This window comes from Aethina tumida, chromosome 5 (genome assembly GCF_024364675.1).
Source record: "Aethina tumida isolate Nest 87 chromosome 5, icAetTumi1.1, whole genome shotgun sequence".
NCBI lineage: Eukaryota > Metazoa > Arthropoda > Insecta > Coleoptera > Nitidulidae > Aethina > Aethina tumida.
Genome location: NC_065439.1, coordinates 11,075,701 through 11,101,118, shown reverse-complemented (window position 1 = coordinate 11,101,118; position 25,418 = coordinate 11,075,701). Strand labels below are relative to the sequence as shown.

Below are 25,418 nucleotides of genomic sequence, written 5' to 3'. Positions count from 1 at the left end.
CACCCAAACAAATTTGATTCCATAATCTGCACGTGTGAGAAACATTGAACAAAGTGGTTTCGTCCAATAATCGTAGGATTTTTACCAAGATTTCTGTAGGCAAGCCTTCCACTGGAGAAGTTTGAGGAACGCCAAACATTGCTCAAAAATCAAATTCTTAAAATAATGTGCTATATATTCAATTTTTTTTATTTTATCTCATTAAATTATACCTAGAGATGTGGATTAAATTAAATAAATCTCGGATTACTCTTAGAAATACACCATATTGTTAAAACAATTAATTTATTATACAAATTCGTAAGGTCTACAATAATTAACAGTCGTTTATTAATAAAATCAAACTTACTCGTAAGTTAAAAGTCTATCGAGTTAATGTACAACAATATAAAGATTACATAAAGCCGTATAAAGCAGAGTAATAATAAATGTTGATCATGAACGGATGGCAAATTATACAATGATCTTAACAAATAAGTACTATGATAAAATTTATAAAAAAAAATGTTGTAAATATCAATACCATTAGTGTATAAATAATCTATAAAATACATAGCTTTCCTTATATTTTAAAACGTGTAAAATTATATTCACAAATAGTTGTATCCAAACTATTAAGACACTGGATTCGCAGGCACAAATTTGACTCTTTGAAACTATACAATAAAAATATGGCAGTTTCATTCGATGCTATTGCATTACGTAAAATATTTACAAAGTAGAAAACACAAAAAAAAAACAACAGACCTAACTCTTCCCTGCGTAGGTGGGATTCTTAAACGTGGAGGTGGCTTGTTTGTAAATCGGATTCTCACCCTAAAAACAATAAAAATATTTATTATTAATATCTGCTAAATCGATCAATTCACTTACGGTATCCCACTTCGCCATCATTCTCTCCTTTTCGAATCGTGCGAACTCCCTTCTGTCGTGAATCGTCGTGAAAAGTTTCCAAAGTAGCAAAACTGCCATACCGATCAGCACGATAGCTGCAATTACTCCCAAAACGATTCCAGGCACATAAACCTATAGATAATCATTCTCTTATTATTCAGGCTATTTAAAAAACCAAAACCTACCTTCGCTTGGCATTCTCGTTCCTCCTGCGCTCTGACTTGAATTTTATTGTCCTTGTCGAAGTAGTACACATAGCTGAACCTGCACTCGTCTTCGTCGAAGTATGCGCAGAATATCTCATTGCCCTCCTCCTCCGATGGCACTTTAACCTCAGTAACGGGAATGGGCACGAATTTGGTACAATTAGCTGCACAATCATCGGGATCCTTCAACGGTCCAGTTTTATACTGCTGACACTGCACACAGTCCCTGAACTCCTCGCATCTGTCCGAACAAGTTGGACACTTCTCGCAAAACTTGCCCGAGTATCTGCCGTCCTCTGTCGATTCGCATTTGCAGACGCCGCACTCGCAGACTCCGTGACCAGAACAGATCTCTCCGTTCTCGACACCCGGCAAGTAACAGGTGGCATTCGATTTTTGACAGGCGCAATTCGGACCGTCCCAACCCTCCTGACAACGGCATTTTCCGCAGTCGCAGATTCCGTGATCGGGACCGCTGCACAGTTTGCCGTTGTGTCGTTCGCAGGAGAAGTCGTCGCATTCGCAGTAATCGCCGTAAACGTGTTCGTTTTCGTGTTGTCGTGGGTGACATTCGCAACGTCCGCAGGAGCACTGACCTCTTCCGGAACATTCGATTTGAGAGGTGCTGTTCGGATGGATGCAGCTGGTGGTTTTGTTCTCCAAATCGGCGAAGCTATCCGGCGTGCACTCGCAATTGCGTCCGAAGGCACCTTCCACGCAATCGCAGATGCCGCACATGTAGGTGCCGTGATTGTTGCACTCGGGTGCATTAAATTTGAAACTCTACAACAGAATACTTGTTCAAATCAATTAACTAGTTATAATTGTAAACTTACTGGGTGGCCGGGCCTTTCACAGTCGCAAGAACAAAGCATTTCCAAGTCAATAGTTAAACTTTCGTTGATACCTATTGGATATATTTGAATAGTTTGGGTCCAGTCTTTTGGATCTTTAGGACATTCGATTACTTCAATATCAATTCTGAAGGTGATCAGATCTCCAACCTATCAAATAAAACAATTATAGCCAGCAATCTTTGAGAATTCACAACTAAACTTACCTTAATGTTACCACATTTATTGGTGTTAACTAATTTTCCAGAAGCATCAAGACATTTGGTGAAAAATTTCAGTTTTAAATGACTAGATGCGTTGTGTTTCATCTCTACGGAAGATGAGATTTTGTTATACTCTTCTTCGATAATTTCAACAATGTTGGAACTGTCCTCGTTGATGGAAGCATAAGTTGCTCCGTCAATGTGTTCAGCCAATGTTTTATAAACAGCAATAGTTTGATTGGTTACTGCAAAAATAACGTTGATGGCGTTCTTTTTTACAACCATATTGATCTGTTCAATGCTCGGGTAATCTTGATTCGATGACTCGTAGTAGTAACCGTTACTGTCCAAGTGGCATAATCCATCGTTCGGTTTCACAATACCTCCCAACTAATTGACATAATGAGTAAAAAATAAAAAAGAACGAGGATTTTACCTTTCCATCTCCAGCATAGTGGAAACTGGCATCAGTTGAGAAGACCAGAAGCCTTCTAGCTTGTTCTCTCCATCCAATTTCATTTCTGCACACCACAGCCTGCATGATCGCATCAAAACCACCTTCAGGGGCGTCCAAATTTCCAGACACTGAAGCTTGTTTCACCATGTGCTATTTTATTAATAAAATCTATTAGTTAGGAGTAGTTTTTCGACTGTGGATTGGAGAAGCTCAGAAAATCAAAAATGAGCTTTTCCTGTCAGTTTTTGGGTTAATTGAAAGAAAGAAAATGGGATTAATGGTAGTAGGGATGTGGGAAAGAGTGCTCTACACAAAACTGTGCCATGTTATGTTAAAATATTAGCTCTACCGGCTGCAGCGTTAAGATGTTATGGCTACAATACCCTTTGTTACCTATTAACTACTTAGTGGCTACAAAGAAGGCAAATGAAGAGGAAAGAAACCAAGAGTTGATACAAATGTGTTCTAATGACAATATAATCGTTGAGGAAACAAAACGAACCTTTTGATTTCTTGCCCCTTTAAATTATCTTAATTAAATAATTAAAAAAATATAAAATAATTAGTATTGATCATCAGAAAAGCTACTTCTACTAAGACGCTAAAAACAAAAAGAGAAACGTGTGCTTTTCCAAAGTCAATTTACAATAAAAACCAACGCACCAATAAAACTAAAATATGTGATGACAGTGTCTTATTTATACATGTTTATTTTCAGTAACAGTTTTCATAGTTAAAAGATAAGAGATGACAATAAAAATAAACAGGTGTAAATGGTTTTTTCGTTTCATGTGTTAGGGTTGCGATTTTCGGCATCTGTTTTCATCGCGTCGCCGACTTACTGAAAAGTTCAAGGTGTCACGTGACAGCCTCATGACGTTCCGGTATCCGTAGGGTGCGGCGCAGGGTTCGCAGTTATCCTCGTTGCTGTAGGGGTACCCCGGCTCGCAGAGGGTGCACGGTCGCTCTAGGCTACAACCAAGACACATTCTCTAACCTACCCCAATATTTTAAGCACCACATTCACCACGTTTTCTCTCTTCGCAAAGATATATTTGTTAAGAGAGATTGCTTCCGAATTGTACTCGTTAATGCACATATAACATAAAATAGAAAGAATACATGGTAGCTCCTGGGACATGCTTCATGCTGCACCTAAAACCTGCAAGTTACACAACATTCTAGTCAACCATAAACATCCCAACGTAACAAAACATGCCTCTACTAGAATACCAGAAAAGTGGGATGAAAGTGGGGGAACATACATCACAACTTCTTAGGAATGGATTAGGATAAAACTGGATGTACTACAGTTGGCATAAATCAGAAAACTATTGATGCTCACTGTAGAAAACGGGAGGAGAATTGTGTTAATTAGATTTGTGAGAACTTACTGAAAATTTGTCTGTGTTAGTGCTCAGACTCATATGGTGGTGGTATCCGTACGGTTCCGCACAATCGTCGCACGGTTTGAGCAACCTAAAGTAGAACAACAACACAACAGAAAACCTCACTTATCCAAACAAGAAACAACCTTTAAACGTAAACATCATCCAAAATTAACCAATAAAAAACCCTTACTTTTCCTTCAAGGTGCTGACATAAGGCATCTTGACCTTATCCACGAAACTGCCGAAACCCAAACTGAACTTGGTGGTGATCTTTTGCATGGTACTAGCCAACTTGTCCCCCAACAAACTCAACTTCTCCTTATCGTCGTACATAGACCTGCTCAGGTCCATGAGATAATACAGATCGACCGGATAGTCTTCGGCTTGAGTGTACGCCATGTGGATGCTGTGCGTTTGCTTCGCCCTCAGTTTCAGATTCATCCTTTGCGGCGCGACTTGCACGATCTGTCCGGCACCCATTCCTCCGCCGCCTACGCCGCCGCCCCAGCCGCCGCTCGCACTGCCCGAACTGGAGGTGTGTTCGCTGTAGTTCCAGCTACCTTCGATGCCGCTCATCCAGTTGCCGCCTCCTTCGCCGCCCTTCGAATGTGCCTTCGAGAGCTCGTAGTTGGTCACTATGCTCATCAAGTTGTCCGGATTGTAGATGAACTCCTCCGGGCACTCCTCCTTCGGGGGGATCGGTGAGTTTGGTTGAAAACATCGCGGACTTTCTTTAATATTCTATGGAACAACAACAGATAAATTAAATAAGGGGAATTGTAGTGAAAAGTCTTTGGACGTACCGGTGCGTAACACCAGGCGCAGGAGGGTGTTTGTATGCAGTCGTGGCACGTTAGTTTCGAGGTGCAGGGGTTTTGTTGTGGCTGCGAGATTTGCGCTATCACAATTGTTGTTAAGGCAGTTAATAGAAACACTGTTCGTGTAATGCTGTTCGTCGAATCCATGTTTCTGTAACAAAAAAATCCATTCATAAGTCGGACATCCAAAAATGGGAATGGCATTTGCATCGTTCAAAGAATATATTAAAGTCGTAATCAATAAACATTTCTTACTCACTGATGTAAAACTTGTTTCTTGATCGTGTGTTGCAAGAAATTGGATGTGATTTATACGCCCCCACGTTTTTTTATAAATACAGCTCGACTCTGACTAATTGACCATTTAAACTTGTGTAGGTTGGGGATAACAAACTTTTTGTAGTAAATTATTGGTCAATGAAAAATTCACTCACATAATAATTTACTACAAGTTGTAATTAAGGTTTGTCTCATTGTTTTGTTTTTTATCTTTTGTTTAGCAGATTGTTTATGGAGTTATCAAGTTTTTCTCATCAGTAAGTTATAAATAAATCATAATAAACCGTAAATAGCATTAATCCATGTGGTTTACAGATCACAATAACAAAATACAAGAAAGATAAAATAACAATAATTAGTTCAACATCTCGCTCATTTATTCATATAACAGGTGATTAAAAAAGTAAACGATTTCTGGTTCCAACAAGTAAAAATTTTAAAATAGAGCGTTTATTTTTAGATATTTACTCAAATATTACCTATAAATATTATAATGGATATAATAGAACGAACTGACCACATTTAATTAACGAATTAAACTGCGTTCGTGATGTTTTATGTAAATGTCGCGTGGAAAAATTATAATGAATTAAAAATATAATAAATACGCGTTGTAAGTTATGATTAAAGACGTGTAATTCGAGTTAGTTAATGACGCGCATAAAAATCAAATTTGGGTCAATTGGATGTGTGTAAACGTTTCATTTTAAACAATATTTGTTAAATATAGTTTGCTCATTTTTACAATGACTAAATGGTTTGTCATAAATTTAGTGGAAGTGTAATCTCTATTTTTGGTTGTGGAAAGTAGATATTTAAACAGGAAACAAAATATTTGCTCATTTATTAAAAATATTTTGTTAAAATCAAATTATTATCATTGAATCCTTGAAATAATTTAAAGGAAATCATGAAATAAAAATGTTTATTTAACGATGATCTTGAGTGACAAAAATTGATCGGTGACTACTTCTATTTTGGGCTTGGAAGCGATTTAATTAAATTGATCACGACACCAATAAAAATTGACTGTTACTTCCTCCCTGAAATTCAATGCCAGACTCGAACCAGATGTGTTGCATAAGAAAGCATAAACATAAGTACCCTTCTTGTGCAGATAAAACGGATAAAAATAAACCTTTGCTGTTTATAAATAGATTTTAATAAACAATAAACAATTATCTATAAATACCGCCATTTTTAATGATTTTAATATTTATAATTGATGAAAATTATATTAAACGTTTAACCAACTAATCTATTGATTCATTTTGAACGAAACATTAAACTTGGCCATCGTGATTGATGTTTCCGACATTTATGGTGCAACCAGAGTCGATATTCGGTTGGGGTGACATTTTCAAGACGGCATTTGAACCCGAATAACCCGTAATTACAAAGACGACAATGCTGAACGACTAGTTTTTAAATCGATTTTACACTGTCAAGTTGCAGTTTCCTTAAGTGGAATCAAGAAACGATTTATTTAATATTCCTCTCTTCTTGGTTTTAATTTTGTACATACACTTCTTCAAGTTATTTAATGAATAATTTCAATATTTTCTTTGACAGAATTGTTCAAATTTTCCTTGAACAATGATTTCACGGTTGTTTATGACATAATGTTTTCGACATTGACCACATGAAAACGAAAACTGTGATGAATGAAAAAATACACGTCTGGCACCAAAACGAAAATTATGTGAGAACTTATTTATAGATCGTGATTCGATTTCTGCATCTTATAATATGTATTTTGCGGAAAAATTATGACTAATATTTGAAGCTTCAAATTGACAAATATAAACAATACGCAAGCGCCCTCATTCCACCCACATTTGTCCAGTTCTTGCTGCATGTTATTTAAAACTTAATTATTGAGCTTATTTGCCAAAAATAAACACTGGTTAATCACTAGGTCGAACCTCGATAACCAAAATTTGAGGAGTGACAAAAATTTAACTCAAACTTACATTACATTGTAGCAATAATGTAATTGATTTTAGTTGCATCCAAATGTGATAAATTATCTTTGTGTAAACAACCAAACAAATATGATATAATATAAAATAATATAATATAAATAAATGATAAGATTTCACAATAGGGATACTTGAAAGAAATAAAGAAACGTTATTATTGAAGCAATAATTATCGAAACTTATCTGAAAAAATTGTATTACCTGGATTTTTTGGCAGGCGTCAGGAAAAAAAACGGAATGAACCAAATGTTTTTTTTTTAAACTTCACAAATATCACTGCATTTTGGTGGAAGACGAACAGTACACACCTCCTTTTACAAAACCCACACTGACAAATTTGGTCAACAGATTTGATCTCATGCATTTGATGCAGGTTTCTGTTACTTGGAAATGAGCTTTGTTGCCATGTTTAGGAATTTAAATTCTCTTCTCAGGTAGAAAACCAATCCAACGTAGGGGCGCTAATGATGTTTTGGTATTTTGACCTTTGTACAAGTTATTTAGTTTACACTTTGTTTGTAAATTGTATAATTGTGATAGATGAGAGAAGTTGAAGCTGAGACAATCATTGGATGAAACTTGTAATTGCTCAGAAGTAGATTTATTGCACGCAATTTGTTTTTAGAAATTAGAAAAATGTCTCAATTCCTCAATAAATAAACTTAATTCATAAAGAGTTTAATAAATTTACATGTCATATTGTTAAGTTATGTAGATATTGAATGATATCTTTCAGAATACACAGATTATATGATGATATATATATTATATCTATTTACTTATCTTTCATCAAAGGTAGTTAAATAAATAATAGTGTATATTTTTTAGATTAGATAAAGTTATTATATATATATATATATATATATATATATATATATATATATATATATATATATATATATTTATTTACTAATATTAACCAAAAACATGTTTGGAGATTTGTGATTTTTATAAATAAAGTAAATTTGTCAACATGTTAAGTAAACAGAGTTCTCTTTTACTTAAGAGTGTTAATTGACACCAGATGTCGCAAGTGTTTTTGTGAGTCATTTTCTGTAACAAAACGGCCCTCCTGTATACAATATTTTCTATTTTATAAATATAAAGTAATTTTATATAAAAATTTTAGTTAATATTAATTAAGAATATGTAAGTATGTGTGTGTAAAAATATTTTTATAATGCTAACTAATTATGTATTCTTTAAGTTCTATTTATAGATTATAACCAAGAAAAGAATTATTATGACATTTCTAATGTTTAAATTTAAATATGACTTTTGATTTGTTAAAAAGTCTCTTCTTACATAATAAATCCAAAATGTACATTAAATACATCCTTTATTTTAATTCCGTGATACATATAATATCAAGCAGTCTTTTAAATATTATTTTACAACAAATAACAATTCAGGTCCTTAAACATATGTACAAAAACTAGTTCATCACACTACATTTAATAATTTTTTTCTTTTATTTTTATCCAAACTACCTAAAAGCTAAGAATCAACTATACAAATAAAAATATCACAAAATAATAAACACATATAGTTAAATTCACTATTTATATAAGCATACAGTTGAAAAAATTGATATTTTAATTTTTTGTTCAACAATTTTACGTTTGTAATAAATTTGTTTAGAATACTTTTAAGATAAGTTTTATTGTGTTAAATCTCATAAAAGGTGTTTAATGTGTTTGTTAAAATTGATTTAATTACAGTTACAAAAATATTTCTTAAACTGTTAAAATTCATATTTCTTACACCCTGTATACAAAGCTATAACTTCGGTGTACGACTTCAAAAATATTATCCATTATGATATAATTCATCTACTGTTATAAAAATATTATAGTTTTGATATTCGATCAGATATTACAAAAGTCATAATGATAAAATCGCACGTGCACATTAAAGCAATTCTTAGTCGAATCCAATTAGATTAAACTCAGTCAATTACAACCTTTTTTACATTATTGTTTATCAAAATTTGTATCATGTCTTTTCTTCTTCCATTCATTTAATTTTTCCAGATTGCATATCGGTGTAACCGGTCGGACATTCATTGTCCGGGGTTTGTAATTTAGGTACTTTAACAGGTGTTTCGTACCCTTTTGTGTTGTTGTTCTGTAAAATTTCCGAAATGTTTTCTTCTATTTCAGTGTTCTGGTTGATCAGTTTGTCGGATGCACCACATTTTTCGTACGACATCGATTTTGTCAGATAGTTCAAGGGATTGATACCGTTTTCTTTTGGGGAATAGTCTGGAAATAAAGTAATTATGATGATTTAAAACAATAAATAATAAGTCAGTTACCATTTTCTTCATCATTAAGACCAAAAGGTGAGCAAAAATAGCTTCGGTTATGAATGGAATTGTTGGATAAATCCAGATAATTGTTTCCATCTTCCAGCATCTTTTCCCAGGTCTTTGAAAGTTCATGGAACGAAGGTCTTCCTTCAGGATCCGGATGCCAACAACTTCTCATCACTTTGTATCTAGAAATTAATAATTAATAATGTTTCAATGTTTTAGATACAAAAACGTTCGTACAAAGCCGGAGAACAATTATCAGGTCGTTCCATTCTGTATCCTTGCCGTATCAGGTGGAAGAGGTTCTGAACGGCAATTCCAGGATAAGGAGTGGCGCCCAAAGTAACAAGTTCCCAAACCAAAATGCCGTAACTCCAAACATCAGATTTGCTGGTATAAATGTGATCGGAGAGTGATTCGGGAGCCATCCATTTAACCGGTACTAAAAATGTTCAAAATTTATAACATGGAAAGAGAGGAAGTGATTGATTTCTACCCCGTCCTTTGCTGCGTTTAAAATACGCGTTGTCTTCGTAAATGTCCCTTGTAAGGCCAAAATCTGAAATTTTACAGACTTTGTCTTTCGTCAGCAGCACGTTTCGAGCAGCCAAATCTCTGTGTACAAGCTAAAAATTATAAGAAAATAATTAATTATGCAATTAAAATGATTTTAGTGACAAATATTTTACTTTAATGTCGCTGAGGTAAGCCATTCCATTTGAGATTTGCCATGCAAAGGACAAGATTTCTTTAGGCGTGACTTTACATTCGTTTGGTTCATCGTAATGAATTTCCGCTGGTTCTTCTATCACTAACGATGACGGAAGTCGCAAGCTTTCCGATTTTATGTGTCTGCTCCTTCTCAAGTAATTCCTGTGAAACGAAGGAAAAATAAGCATTTTAATAAACCGCAATAATTTTAATTGGATTTTTAAAATACTTAGAACTAAAATTCGAAATTCAAGTGATGAAACACGATGTTTTTAATCAGATTCTAAAGTACCGATAAAGTTTATGACACGAAAAAGAAAAATGTGCTCTTAAACCAGTTACAACACATCAGGATATTGAAATCGATGGCTGAACTAAAAGTTAACGAGGAAAATTTCGGAGTTTAGTAGTAATAAATTGCCAGTGTTTTTACGCTGTTCATACAGGAAAATGAATTTTTGTTTTCAGAATTAATTACCATATTTAATGAGGATAATGTGAAATTAATTTATCTTTTTCTATTACAGAATGTTTTGCTGTAAAAGCTTCAATTTGTTTGTCATCAAAATTTTGGTATAATTCTTATAATTTGTATAATTTAACTAAATGTAAATGTTTCATTATTTATATTATAATTAGTCCAAATACTGTAAAATACCCGCAGCATTACAATTTCAATTAGCAATAAATTATTAATATTGGTAATTACAAACAAAAACTTGGTTAATTAAGCAATTAAGAAATGTAAATGGTTACCTTAAAGAACCGTGTTCAGCAAACTCGATGATAAGATAGACGGGTCCTCCAGGAATGGTGCAAACTCCCAACAATTTTATCACATTTAAATGAGAAACTTCTTTTAGCAATTGATATTCAGATAAAAGATCGTTTAGTTCCGATTCTCTCGCATCATCCTTTAAAGTTTTCACTGCCACGACAGTGTGACCTTAAACCAAGTATTTTTTATATTAAGCATTTTAGGATAAACACACAATTTAAAAAAAGTATAATAATAAAAGCCATTTTATAATGCACCCGGTCATAAAATTTACATTTCACCCTCGGTATTTTAGTAATAGGATACTCAAGATAGTACACTTACTCTTCCCAAGGGATTTTAACCGGCCGTTGTAACACTCTTTTGCTTAATTTATTCCGAGGAGCTTTTACCACATATTGGAAGTTGCAATTTTAGAAATAGTCCTTTTTTTGTTCAATAAATATCGGTTTTTAGGCTCTAACGCAGTCAGAAAACGATTAAATGTAACACTAATGACCCGATAAATAATTCAGGAGCGATTTGAGATTTCTTTTTAGCCCACACATTTAAGCGCTGTACCAGGAATAAACAATCTCTGTTAGTTACCAAAACAAGAATGAGTAAAAGATAAATAAGAGGAGTTTAAAGAGTGTTTTCCAACTGACAACTTTTGTTTGACCAACACTTTTAAAGCAATTAGACTGTTTCTGTTTGAGTTGGGGAGTTTTCCAATTTCTGCAGTTCGAAATTAATTCGCGACATGTTTTGACTAAAGTTTCTACTTATCCTGTAGACAATAAATCAAGCTTTAAAACGATTCACAATCGTCTTATTTTATGAGGGTAATTAAGCACGCGTAGGTGGAATAAAGGACTCACCTTTTTGTCCTGCTATGTTAAGGGCTTTGGCACGTAAAACCCTTCCAAATTCTCCTTCTCCGAGTGTCTGTTCTATCACTAGTTGGGTCCTTGGAAACTCCCATTTCGGATCGGGCTACAAAATAAAATTCATGCATCAACCCTAATATCATTGTTAATCTGAAACGTGATATGTTCAAGACGACACGTTATATTAATGGTGAACAAAAACCTTCGGTGTCCCTGTTACCTATTAGTTGCAAAAATTTCAGGTTTAATTAACACAACCATTCTGTTTTATTATATTTGGAAAGTGGTGTCCATTTTATATATTCAGTGACCCAGAAAATGGGGCACATAAATCTAATGATGAGATTTCAGTGATTTTTTATGTACAGTTTGGGGCAATAGAATATAATAGATGATTAAAAATTCTGTCAATATTAAATATATTGATTAATATCATTTTTTAAAACCAATAATTGTTGGACACCCACAATGATCTTATTCCTCCTTTTGGCATTATTCGAATGGAGAGAACACTTTCGTGTAATACTCAAGTATCCCATTCCATGCCCGCCTATATTAGATGTTGAAAATCCTCCAAGGTCTCATACTTGTTCAATTCGTGTTAATTCCGGATATCTTGCTGGCCATGGCAACAAACAAACAAAAAATAATTTTCCCAATATGAGGTTGGGCATTGTCGTAATAATAATATTAATTTCATAATTTTCTAAATGAATCACTGAGTTATTGAATTATTTCTAATGAAAATTAAAGGACTTTTATACGCAGTGGGACGAATCATAACTCCATCTATTCAATGTATAGATCTCTTCATGAATCAGTATCCGAACATCATGCATGATCAAATAAAATCGAAGCTTTTCATTGAAGATAACTGGAACTGGAATCTTATATTCCAAAACTGTCATTCTTTACACTGCTCCAATATTTGGAGACGTTATTATGTGGAATGAAGCACAAACTAAGAACAGTTTGCCGACCAAAATATGGGATTTACTGTAAACACATCGAATTCTGAAAAGCCAAAACAAGGTTGGCTTCGTTTGTCACCGACGTCTGCCTGAATCTCGTTCACGACCTATTTCTTTTAAATCAGTGATTCAACCTCTATTAAACTTTTTCGTACTAACTGCATTTGAAATGATAGAAAGAACCATTCAAACACAAAAAAGTAAAATGAAATGGTTATTCAACTGTGTCTGCATTGTAAGCATTTACTCACACAAAAATTCTTCGACCAAATTTCTAAAAGGAATAATTTTTTGTCCTGAATTGGAAGAGTGTACACAGGAAATTTTGTTAAATTTGAACCACTTATCTTACATGTTTGTTTTCTATATCATTAATTGTGAGTACATTTCAAAATATGTCAAATAAAAAAATGACAAAGAGAACGTTTTATAATTTTCATATTTAAGTAAAATAGTCTTCTTATAAATTTAATTTATATTCGATGCATAAAAATATCTAATTAACATTCAATAAAACTTTTTCAAACGTAATAAATCTCCCATTCAATTTATTTCGTATTGACACAAACTAATAGATATCGGTTAAAAGTTCCATCTGAATATCTCGATTTTTTTTGCCCTAATGGTAATTCTTCATTGACGCGTCAATATTTCAAAAGCTCTGATTTATTTCGATATTACGTTTTCCCTTTGCATATGAAATAAAAACGAATTGATGACTAAAACCAGTCGTTTGGCCAAAAAATTTAGCTCTTCCCGGAAAAAAGTTCTTTATCATTTTATGTTTTTATTTAAAGGGAAAATAAGTTATGAGAATATTTTACTAGCTTATTTTATGTACGGGAATATTTAATATGCTCAATTTGTTGCATTAATAACTATAATAAAAGTAAGATATACATTCCTTTTATGTGAGTTATTTACATAAATCACAAAGGTTTCAATTTATGTTCGTGTGTTTGTTTACTTTGTTTGATACAAACAGTGGCGAGTTTTATTATTGACCAAATTTAACTTTGAATATTGTTTAAGCTTGTCAAAATCAAATCACATGCCAGAATAAACCTGTTGTACGAAAATTTCCGGGAAACGCAATCTTTAATCATAGAAAATTGGCACATATACAAGTGAAATAATGGAAGATTTCCATAAATTTCCGGAACACTCACCCCGTATTTGTTGATGATGTTCCTCGTAGCTGCGTCGGCAAGTGATGTGGTCATGTGAAAATTCAAACTCATCGGTTCGTTTTGGTTGTTTCTGTCCACGTAATCGGAAAGTGGGGCGGTGATGTCCTGACTCTCGTCACTGTATTTTCCTGGAATTTAATCGAATAGTCCAACATTTTATCTCAACCAATATTTTTTCATTTTTTGATAATGATTTACCTCTGACAGCTTTGTTAACGCGATCGAGTCGCCAACAGATGACGACGAGAGCGACAGCACCGGTGAGGAACAACGTCCCGGCGATGATGCCCAGGACACACGGCGTCCCACACTTCGACAGATTCGCCCCAAGCACGGATTGACGTGAATTCTCCGGACCTGCAGTACAATAATTATTCCACCACTTTTTTATTAAAATTTTAATAAAGTGTTTTAACCTGTTTGTTTGTTAGTTTCCACAACGATCGGCCCTAAAGTGGTTGTTGTGGTGGTGGTTTTCTTTCCCTTCTTCTTCGGTTTCCATTTATCACAGCTACATCTCGCCGACCTGTTGCACGTGCAAACTCCTGTCGCACTGTCTATCCCTCTACCGCTCGCCCCCCTTTTCGTTGGAAACAACACATCATCTAAACAAACAAACACAAACAGTTCTTTTAGATTTAATTAATTCGTAATCAATGTGTACATACAGGTGCAATCTTGGGGACAAATATTCCGGTTCAATTCCTCCAAAGAGTCACATTTGCCGTCTGGGCAGGTCGATGAATCCGGGGTGCACGTCGCGTAAAGGTGAGTCTCCTCGTTACCAGGATTTTTGTCCCCCCTCCACATGCACCTCTCGGAGTTATTCCTGCGAAAGTGTTGATTAAAGCATGGACACATGCAGTTTTATGTTCGTTAAGTATAAAGTTAATTTGGACAGTTTTAACACCTTCAGTTAAATAGTAGTTACATTAAATGTGCGGTTTCAAGCACTCCTAACTTTCCTGCAAATTAACGGGCAAGGACACAATATTTACGACTTCGTTGTGTGTTTTACTGGAAACTTGCGAAATCAATTAATTAAACAGCACAGCAAAATTGTATAAACTTTCTCGTACATATATTTAGACTAATTCAGGTGGGTGGAATATGAAAATCATTTAATTTTTTTTTTTTGATTTGGGCAATTTTTTGCATATCATTTTATTTAATGTGGCGTCCGTAATAAAATGCCAGTAACTGTGAAACAACTGTACAAAGTTTAAATATCAATTTTTGATGATTTTCAATCACCATTTGTGTAATTTTTATCAACAACAAATAATTCACATATGCCAAGTTTTATATTTTTAATCGATCCACTGAAAAGAAAATGAACCTTAATTATTCTTATTTGATATGAATATGTTTTGTTCCAAAAACATTTAAATACTTTATGGTATGTAAATTTTAAGTGAATAAATATTTATTAAATACATTTTTGTTACACAATTTAATAATATGAAGGCTACTTCAATTGAACTTCAATTAACCCTAATTCCCTCAAAAAGTTACCAAAAAGGCAAAAAGTAGGTATTGTAAAAATAATTAATATTAAATTATATATAAAAGAATTAAATTAATATTTTATTTTATTTTTTATTCGTGTTTTTAGATGTTAAAATATATAAATGAATTAAAGAATTTATAATAGTGAATTAATTTAATTATTTGTAAGATAAAATTTTAAAGACTAAACAAAGTTTGTATTTTTTATTTAAGTTTAAACAATTTAAAAATATATACAAAAATGTAATAATATAAAAAAAATAATTTTAAAATTAATTAATATGGAAAACTCTATAGATTATAAATAATTATAATTTATAATATTTAAAACTTATTATAAAGTATATAGTATATAGTATATTATTATTATAGTATATAGTTATATTATAGTTTTTTGCATTGTAACTTCTAATATGATAAAATCATCAAATAAAATCAATTAGCATTTCTAAAAAATATTCTTATTTTTGAAATTATTATTTAAGGAAAATTTTAGGAAAAATAATTTAAATGATTTTATAACTTAAAAAATATGAATAATTGATAATAAATAAAAGTTTAGATTTTTTTTGTTTATATTTTGGGAAAATAAAATAACTTAATTAATTATATAATATTTGTATAAAATATAAATCAAAAACAATTAAAAATTCTTATAATTTTTATAATTTTTTAATATTAATTATTTTAAATAATTAAATTCTACTCAAAAAAATATTGAAAATTTAAAATTTTTTAAATATTAATAAATATAAGTCAAAAGTACTTAACTAGAAATGTCATAAATTAGATTTTTAAATATTGTGAATACTTTAAATTAATTGATTGATCTTATAACTAAGAAGTATAAAATTAAATTTATAACTTGATAAAAAGTAATATAAAAATAAGTATTACCAAAATTTTTGAAAAAAAATACAAGCTTAACTATCTTGAAAATGAGAATTTTGAGTTGAACTTTTTGGTAATATCTAAAATTTGCTTTTCAGGAAATAGATACTATTTAAATACAATATATTGCCTATACAAATAAAATTACGTAATAAATCAATTAATTAACCATTTTTAATCGGTGTACACAAATTATATAAATGAAGGACATTCAGCACTGAATAAATTCAAAATGGCATATTGGAATTATTTTTTATTGAAAAAAAAATACTCAAATAGTCAAACTATTTGAAAAATTCAATGAATTTGATGAAAATGAATTATGTGCCGTTGAACCCTCAATTTAATCACCTTTTAAATGAAATATTATTCGCCACAATCGGACTTATCATTCATTCTGGATATGCCGACATAATCTAGTTAGGTGAATGACCCTAATGAAAAAATAAATAAATATATATGATTTTCGTGTTCAGCGCTTTCAAATTACTCAAAAAAGTAATAGAAATTACAAAAAAAGAATAGTTAAAGTTGAAATGCGTAAATCAGTGTTATTTAAATTAAAAATGTAGACTTGTGTGAAAATTATAAAACAGGGAACAGAAAAAATTACATTTATTTAATAATACAATGTTTCACATTTATCACCAGCAAAACATGAAGCACGAACTGCACAACGTAAAGTAACTTTCCAGTTTCGGGGTGTTTACGTTTATTGCATCCCGCCATAAATTTACCATTTAATCCCGGCGCCTCGCCAGCGTAAAGTTCCTTGTCAAAATTTTACGTGTTCCCAAGATTTTTATGCGGATTTGCGCACACAAATAAAACAAGATTCGGATATAATTCGTTGCAGGTTTTATCCGTAATCCAATACTCACCGTGTCCGGACGCTTTCCGCTCCGCCAGTCGCGATGGCACACAGACTTGAATTAAGGCATTCGTGGGCACTTTTGCTTTCCGAACATATCGCCCAATCGGCCGTGGAACTCCCGATACCCTCGCAACTTTTCGACGACTCGTCCACAATCCGGACCGGCAGCTCGTCGTACTCCACTTTCCCGTTCTTCGTCCACGTCACGTTCAAACTGGGGACAGAGACAATAAAGAACCGAAACCTCCAGAGATCTTAAGAACTTACTGGACGAATTCGGGTGCGTTTCTTAGATTCTCCACCGAGTGTACGAACACGATTCCATCTCTGGTTATGTTGAAGATGTCCCTCGTATTTTTCTCCACCATGTTGAATTGAGTGCAGCCCGTGGGATCGGTGGGTTGGGTAATCCTCGCTAACGGTCCGGCCGTTCTGATGTTAATAAAAAACTAATTAACGAATTTATCGGTTTAATGAAACCGTGCAGTTTCCGTAACCGGAGCTTATACGATCTGCACGTTATCATGTATGTTCCGGGAAATGCACACTTTCAGATGTTCAGGCTAATGGAAACTGCAGGCAGATGCGATCGATAATTGAACGGAATTAATCCATAGTAAAGTTTACATTCGCATTAAATCTCTGGTTTTTTATTGATTTTCTATCAAACGAGAACGTTTATTATCTGTGCTCTTGTTTTATTAATCAATTATGTTACAGAGGAAACTGATAATAGGGATGTAATGAGATAATAGTTATAAAATCTGGGGAAAAAACGTTGAAATTGTTTTTCGGATTTATTACCTGAACACCTTTATATCTTTTCGTGGGTAGAGGCGACGGATTTTCATGTTGGCTGGTTGAGTGTTGAAATGAAAATGGATTGTCATGTTTGCCTGAAATAAATGATTGATATTTTATGTAATTGTATAAAAACATATTTTATTTTATTTATCTTCTTTTTTATTATTAGCATGAAACAATAAAATTTGAAAACCTAAAGTTTACATATTTATTCTTGTTTCTATTTCCTGAAATTCCAAGAATGTTCCAAGTGATTATATACAGAAGCTGTTAAAGGCTTCTGATTGGAGCAATATCTTGAATAAAATTCAAGTAAAATTTTGTTAACCTAACAGATTTTTCCATAGAAGTTATTTCATATGGGCACTAACAACAATTTTTTTAAATGGAAAGTTTAGTCTTGTGATACATATTTTGAAAAGTATTTTATTTTTTAAAATTCAATGATATTTTGGTAAGTACAATGTAGTGCGTAGTTACAGACTTATGTTAATGGACGATTCATTTTCCTTATGATTAAAACAAACTTAACAATTTGAGTTAATTTTAAAATCAATCACAGTAATGAAAAATGTTGACGATAGTGATTCCACTTTATGATATTAGATTTGTGTCAGTTCCATAAATTGTGGTAAATGACATGAACATTCCGACATGACGTTCGAACTTCATTAAATTCTGTGGTTATTCTCTTATTCCATTTTTTAAAATCCATAGTCTTGTGGCCGTCCATCAATTAAAAAAGTTTCGTTTAGCCAATCTTGAAAAGGCCTAAAAAAGAATGTTTCATAATTTCCATGTTACACTCGACAGGATTGATTGGAATACAGATCTTTTTAATATTCATCCAGAAATTTTTTTTAAACAACAAACTTTAATAGTGTAACTTCTTTTCCATTTGTTTACAGTTCTCTTAAAGTATAATCATTATCAAAAAAAAAATGCAAGTATATTGTTTCTTGCATTATGAAAGAATCATTAGTTGGCAAAATTATATCCTTCTATTAGGGTCATCTTCTAATAGTTGACGCAATATTTTATGTTTTTGGGAGTGAAACTTATGTTTGTGTACTATATTTGCCGACTTCACAATCCTAGGCAACTTTGGTAGTATACTATTTTAGGATATTTATGACAGTACAATGTTTATATGTTTTTCTTCTGATATTCTTCTTGATCACCTTTTCCCTAACACAATTGAATTGCTTTGAACTTCTTCCACAAATTCTCTTAAAACTTTCTAGATAAGGAGTTACCAGAATAATGATTATTAAATGATCGTTCAGATTCATGAAAATTTCTACAGAATTCTGCGCGAATTATCGAAGTTTGACTGTATATATACAGTATATATATAATTTATACTTTATTGTAGGAATATTTTAGTAATAAAACAGCCAACTATCACATTAAACGAATGCCACATAATTTAGTAACTATTAGTCAACAAAATAGCGTTGGATATAACTGAATAAAAAAAGGCACACAAGACAATATTTTATATGGTTTTTTTTGACCCACATATTTTATGACCTTTCTGTATAGGTAGGTTGATAGATTGAAATTTAAATTTTAAAACATAATATTTAAAATTTCAAAGGTAGTGTTTCTCGAAAATTGATAACGACACAAAAATTATTATTATACATTAAAGTTAATATAAAGGGTGTTTAATAACTTATCCGAATTTTATAACCAGATATGCACATAAATAAATAAAAAAAAAAAATAAATAATAAATAAATAATAATAAATAATAATAATAAATAATAAGTCTATTTCTTAAAATAAATTCTAATAAATTTCAATTATTGTAATCCAAACAATTTTATCTTTTTTGTTGTTTCAATAGAAGTATACCGTACGGAAATACAAAATATCGGTGAATTGGTGAACGGATCACAACTGCCTATATTTTGCGTCTCCGGGAACAGTAGCAAGAAGAAATGTTTGGAACTAGTAGGTCAAAATTGCATAAGAGAGGTCTAAGTTTGCTTGCAGGTCAATGGAAAACACTTTGAACAGCTTTTGTAGAGGTTTGTTACAAACATTTTTTTTATGTCGCTTTCTATTGGCTTTTATTATAATCTTTTTAATTAAGACTTATTATTTATCTGGTACATGCAAGTTATGAAACACCTTGTATGTAAGAATTTTAAATTTCATTTTTATTTTACTAAGTGATTTCGAGATATTTCCTAAACGAAATAACGTGGAATACCCTGCACAGATAGTTCCAAACTACATGATTTTGAATTTTATTACTATTTCCAGATCAGGTCCATCAACAGCTTCTTTTTAATATTTCTGAAAATTTCTGTCTACGACATATGTTTTTTTATTTATTATTATTATTATTATTATTATTATTATTATTTGATAAGGGTTGAAAATTTTCTGCTAATATCTTTTAAATAAAGAGTTAAAATTTTGAGATATTTCAAAATTGTAGGTGAATGTGCCATTAGAATATCAGAAAACCTAGCTTTCTAATAACATTTAATTTGTGATAAATTATTTCTAAGATATAACGACAGTTCTGGCAAATTTAAAGATATTTAATATTGTCGTTTATAAAACATATATTGTATTTGGTGATTATAAAATTAGTGTTTTTGCAAATAAATAAAATAAATGATTAGTTACACCCTCTATGATTCATATACTTCAATATTAAATATCTCGAAATTTTTTAGGAATATCTTTAAATCTTAGCTAAATGTTTAATTATCACAAAAAATGTAAAACTTTTCCCAATATTTCAAAGATAAATTCAGTTCCTAGTTTCTAATTTAATAAAAAACATTCAGTGGCGGCTCGTGAAGTTTGAGTCTAGACAGGCACATTATATATAAAAAAATCAAAAACAATATTTTATTTTTATTTACGCATAATTAACAACATACAATTCGAATGATTAGTGCTTTTCTAATGTAAATTTAGCCCGCAAAATCCACCACATCAACGGCATTTCTTTGTTAATAAATTCTTTCGTGTTATTACGGGCAACTTCGTTTGTATAGTATTTGGGGTTATCTCATTGCCTAGAGGCACGTCTCAGCTCCACTATCAATGAAACTATAGCCTGACCTTAAAGCGCATGCGCGAATGTTCGGATCCGAATAGATTTACTTACGAAACGAATTGGTACGAAGAAGCATATTTAAAAGGTCCTCTGGAGAACGAGCGCACAAACTATTCATTCAAATTTAGTATTAATAACAGGTGGGCAGAAAAGTAACCACATTGACCACCAAAATGCGCTGCTATCGCGAAAAAAAATTCATATTTAGACCGACATGTCACATTTCAGTGTGATACGGTCCTTTGTTTTGTTTTGACAGTTTCGGCTAGGTGTTTGCCATCATGATTTTTGTTGTCTCATAAAACATTATTTTTTGAGAGGCAAAACGGCGAAGGAAACAAAAGAAAAGTTGGATAAATATTATGGGGCGAATGCTTCTTCAGATTACACCGTGAAATATTTGGTTTCAAGAGTTTCGTGGTGGCCGAAAAGTCCACTGCCGATGAAGTCCTTTGCGGCAGGCCCTCCGATAGGATTGTCATGGCATACTTTTCGTGGACTACCTCGAAAAAGGAAAAACCATCAACAGCGAGTTTTACGGCGTATTACTGGATCGCTTGGAGTCCGAATCGCTGCGAAACGGCCTCACATGAAGCAAAAATAAAAAAATTGTTTTTGTAAGACAATGCGTCGGCACATAAGGGCATTGTTTTATGGCTCCAATTGCTATCCATTCCACCTTATTCGTCAGATTTGACTCCATCGGAGTATTATCTCTCCCCAAACCTCGAAGGATGGCTCATCATTAAAAAATTCAGCTCACGGAGGAGTATTTTGCAGACTTATGCTAATAAAATCATTTTCAGAGGTGCCTCATATGAGAAACCGCCACTGAAAATATTTTATATGTTGTATAAAAATTTAAAGAAGTATTTTTTATGTAAGTATGGTAAAAAAGTACTAGAAAGTGCTTATCAGATTAATAAATAAATAAATTTTTTAGAAAATATTTCGGAAACACAAACAAACATCAAAATGGTCATTTAAATCATGTTTTCTTTACGTGATCTAGAAATACTAGTAGGTACTTACCGATTTAACATTTTTCTTCACTAAAGTTGTATCATTCAGAAGAATCATAACTGAATAGTCATCCTCCTTAAAATGTTTGTCCTTCAGAAAAACTAAGTCTGAAAAATCATCCACCAACACAAATTAAAGTTGAGCAAGAACTCTTGGAATTTATTGCAGTGCAATTTAAAGGAATAAAACTTCAGTTAAAAATTTACAAACGTCAATTAAAGTAAACAAAAACTCTTTCAAGTACTGTAAATAAATAATCCAATTATTGTATTGGCAATTCAGGAAGTGGCATGTGAAACAAATAGAATCCTAAATAGATTTTCCCTGTTTGCACGTTGCGATTTGTTAGACAAACAATAAATTACGTTGCTCCTGGACAATGGTCATAATTCAAGTGATTTTATTTATTACCGTGCCGTAAATAAATTAATCCTTACGCTAATTAATGTGCCACTGTGACATGGTTAACGCGACGTTCAAGGACACAACCAACCCTAAAAGTCTAAGTGTTTATTATTATTTTTATTTTACTGTTCTTACTTACCCTCATGAAACAAATAAACGTAAAGTATTATAATAATAAATTAATTTAACTAATTTAAAGTTTAATTTAAAATTACTCCGAATCTGGTTTTTATATTTGGGAGATTTTCACTTAAAATCCCAAAGGATTACATTAAAACATTCCAAAGGATAATTAATTTTCCACATTCGCCGGAACAGAATTAAATCTAAGACGCAACTTTTCTTTTAGAATTTTAACAAGAAAAAACATTAGTGTATTGTGTAGAAGTAATAAGGTTCACTCGTAAGAACAGTTAACAAAAGAAGCGATTTATTTTGATTGATTACATTGGAAATGCACTTCATTAAATTTATTTGCACACACGATGATTTATTTATTAATAACTAGATGAATTTACTAGGAGAAAATCATAGAAATAATTAATTACAGTAACGACAGGAACATTAAAATTATGAAATCCACTCGGCAGTTTTCCTGGTGGAAAGATAAGCACACACGCGAATTTCCACGTAAATTGAAATGATCCACAGTAAAAATTATCTGGCCCGACAATATTTCATTCATGTGTCACAAAATGCCATCAAATTTGTTTTTAGTATCTTCAAATTGGAATAATTACCAGTAAAATGGTGCGGAATAATATTACGTTGCCTGTTTTGGAATTAGAGGTATGATGTAAATCCTTTTTTTAACTGACCCATTTTAATTTTAAATTGCCATTGTTGGGTTTGTTATTTAACGCCACAAACCCGGTAATCATTATTAATAGTTTGTATTTATACTGTATAAATCAATACGTGGCCATAAACTGTTTAGGCGTAATTGAAATAAATTTCTAAAATTACTTTAATTTAGATTCAGAAATTTCAATTTTCGACCAGTTAACACAACACGCGCACGAATTTCTAGCAAACATGCATAATTTGATGGAATATGTTAATGAGTCGCAGCCGATCTGAATCCCCGAAATTATCAACAAAACTTTATTGCTTAATTTGTTTCCCATACAAACAGCTGAAGTCCTCTGACAATTATTCCACCGCTTGGTTATTAATTAATTCATTAACGTTTATACGAGCCATTCGGACAAAAAACACAATAATACGTACCGCAGTAATAAATGGTGCGACTCTTGTTGTTCCTGTCGTCGGGTCTAGATTTGCAGTCGGTGCGGAAAAGCTGAGCTTGTGCTGACCCCAAGATCGTCGCTTCAAAATTGTTCACGTTCTCCGAATCAACGTCCAAAAAAATAGCCTGAGCATCAATTCGATTGCCCTGAAAACCAATGAAAGTACAGAGGAATCGTACGTTAAATGAGGTTGAACTGGAAAATAAAATTGCTGCATTGAAATATGTGTGTGTGGGATGGTAATTTACGTTGAGCTTTAACAGGAAAGACGGGGCAGGAGTTATGAAGGAACATGCGAGTGTGTTTACATGATCGTTGATGTTATAAAGTTGGAACACCTGCTGCATTTCCCTTTTGGATGTTTTCAATTTGTGCAATGTCTGCAATATGTTTGCCGATTTGCATTCATGTGTTAAGAGAGAATTATTTATAAAAGAAACGAAATATTTTTATAAAGATACGAAGTTACGGTGAATGCTGCCACCTTTTGAAATGTCCGCAAAAAGAGATATTTATGCGAATTAGAATAGTATTCGAATTTGCATTTTGTCAGTAAAAAACTATACATTTGATCTATTTTTTATGGTAATTATACTTCAACCTAACTTCAGTGGTTAGGGGAAATTTAATATAAAAATACATTTATTGTTTTCGTAGTTTTTTTCATATTTTCTAAATTTCAAAATTTAAGAAACACAAAAAATTTTAAATAACTTGTATATTACATATAGTTTAGGGAAATATAGTAATTAGTTAATGCTTAGTTAAAAGAGAAAATTACTTAGAAAAGTTTTTGCCATAATTGAAATTAAAACAAATAAAACATTTTTTTTTTCATTTCATTATTATTTAATTTAGAATACTATAATATAAAATAATGTCAGTTATGTTCACTGTGTGTGAGCTAATTTTTTGATAATTTTTTTTCTTGTATAACTGTTTAGTAATAAACTTGCATGTATTCTTTCTTATAATTCTGATACCACATTTTTATAGTTAAATGAGAGTACACGAACTTATTGACGCATTTTAAAATGTCTTATCATTTTCAATTCTTAAATTAAAAGGAAAATAATCTAGATAAAAGTTTTGCAGATGTATGTTAAGAATATATGGTCAGTGACAGATCTCTAGTTACACTTAGAATTTAGAATCGCTTGTGGTGCATTGTTGCTCCCCTTACTTTTTACTTCAATACCACTAGTATTTATTAAATTTGTGATTATATATATATTTAATATTTAAAAATGTGTTCTTATTATTTTTGTTGATTATAGAATAGTAATATATATATAACATAATTATTTTAAAAGTAGTAAATGCTTAAACATTTTTGAATAATTATGAAACAACTTTGTTTCCGAATAAAACTATGAGAAACAGCCTTAAATGAAAACCAAGATCAAGTAACAGCTTTATTTAATTTCTCCAAAAATTATTCATATTCCTACATTAGTTTATTAAATTGGACATAATTAAACAAATGTTCTGTAATGATTTAAAAACGAAGTTTCGGAAAAACGGTGATAATATACCGAAATGCAAGATTGCTCACAACTAGAATCTTCTTGGTAGGCAAATATTTATATAAAGAGAATTTAACATAAAATATTATTATAACTATTATATTTATACTTGGAACTCTTTTATTACTAGCCAT

The 25,418-nt window shown here is 31.8% G+C and overlaps 2 protein-coding genes and 1 long non-coding RNA gene across 4 annotated transcripts in view; 1 reads left to right on the top strand and 2 right to left on the bottom strand.

Annotated features, from left to right (window-relative positions):
- Nucleotides 1-268: 268 nt before the first annotated feature.
- LOC109596533 (integrin beta-PS) lies at nt 269-7,430 on the bottom strand. Of its 2 annotated transcripts, none has more exons than XM_020012099.2 (10): nt 7,286-7,430; nt 4,809-4,974; nt 4,196-4,746; nt 4,009-4,093; nt 2,594-2,764; nt 2,161-2,547; nt 1,937-2,104; nt 1,080-1,883; nt 874-1,026; nt 269-816 (listed from the first exon to the last, which is right to left on the bottom strand). In XM_020012099.2, exons 2-10 carry the CDS (start codon nt 4,968-4,970, stop codon nt 748-750), a joined length of 2,550 nt encoding a protein of 849 aa, XP_019867658.2. In that variant the 5' UTR covers nt 4,971-4,974; nt 7,286-7,430; the 3' UTR covers nt 269-747. The 2 variants fall into 2 exon arrangements, with proteins under 2 accessions (XP_019867658.2, XP_049823642.1); XM_049967685.1 differs by lacking the exon at nt 4,009-4,093 and adding an exon at nt 3,457-3,586.
- A 710-nt stretch (nt 7,431-8,140) lies between these two features.
- LOC126265652 (uncharacterized) lies at nt 8,141-9,638 on the top strand. The gene is made up of 3 exons (XR_007548148.1): nt 8,141-8,233; nt 9,247-9,428; nt 9,499-9,638. It is a non-coding gene; the product is annotated as an uncharacterized LOC126265652 (long non-coding RNA).
- Nucleotides 8,407-25,418, bottom strand: part of LOC109596516 (proto-oncogene tyrosine-protein kinase receptor Ret) — a 31,423-nt gene continuing 14,411 nt past the window's right edge. The window contains exons 5-20 of the mRNA XM_049967743.1: nt 23,739-23,904; nt 22,113-22,210; nt 17,996-18,087; nt 17,459-17,623; nt 17,199-17,405; nt 14,586-14,746; nt 14,334-14,522; nt 14,116-14,274; nt 13,897-14,045; nt 11,748-11,862; nt 10,866-11,055; nt 10,088-10,271; nt 9,895-10,024; nt 9,639-9,840; nt 9,402-9,583; nt 8,407-9,348 (exon numbers count right to left, since the gene is read on the bottom strand). Of these exons, the coding sequence (XP_049823700.1) occupies nt 9,101-9,348; nt 9,402-9,583; nt 9,639-9,840; nt 9,895-10,024; nt 10,088-10,271; nt 10,866-11,055; nt 11,748-11,862; nt 13,897-14,045; nt 14,116-14,274; nt 14,334-14,522; nt 14,586-14,746; nt 17,199-17,405; nt 17,459-17,623; nt 17,996-18,087; nt 22,113-22,210; nt 23,739-23,904 (2,637 nt within the window). The 3' untranslated portion in view covers nt 8,407-9,100. The remainder of the gene's footprint in view (nt 9,349-9,401; nt 9,584-9,638; nt 9,841-9,894; nt 10,025-10,087; nt 10,272-10,865; nt 11,056-11,747; nt 11,863-13,896; nt 14,046-14,115; nt 14,275-14,333; nt 14,523-14,585; nt 14,747-17,198; nt 17,406-17,458; nt 17,624-17,995; nt 18,088-22,112; nt 22,211-23,738; nt 23,905-25,418) is intronic.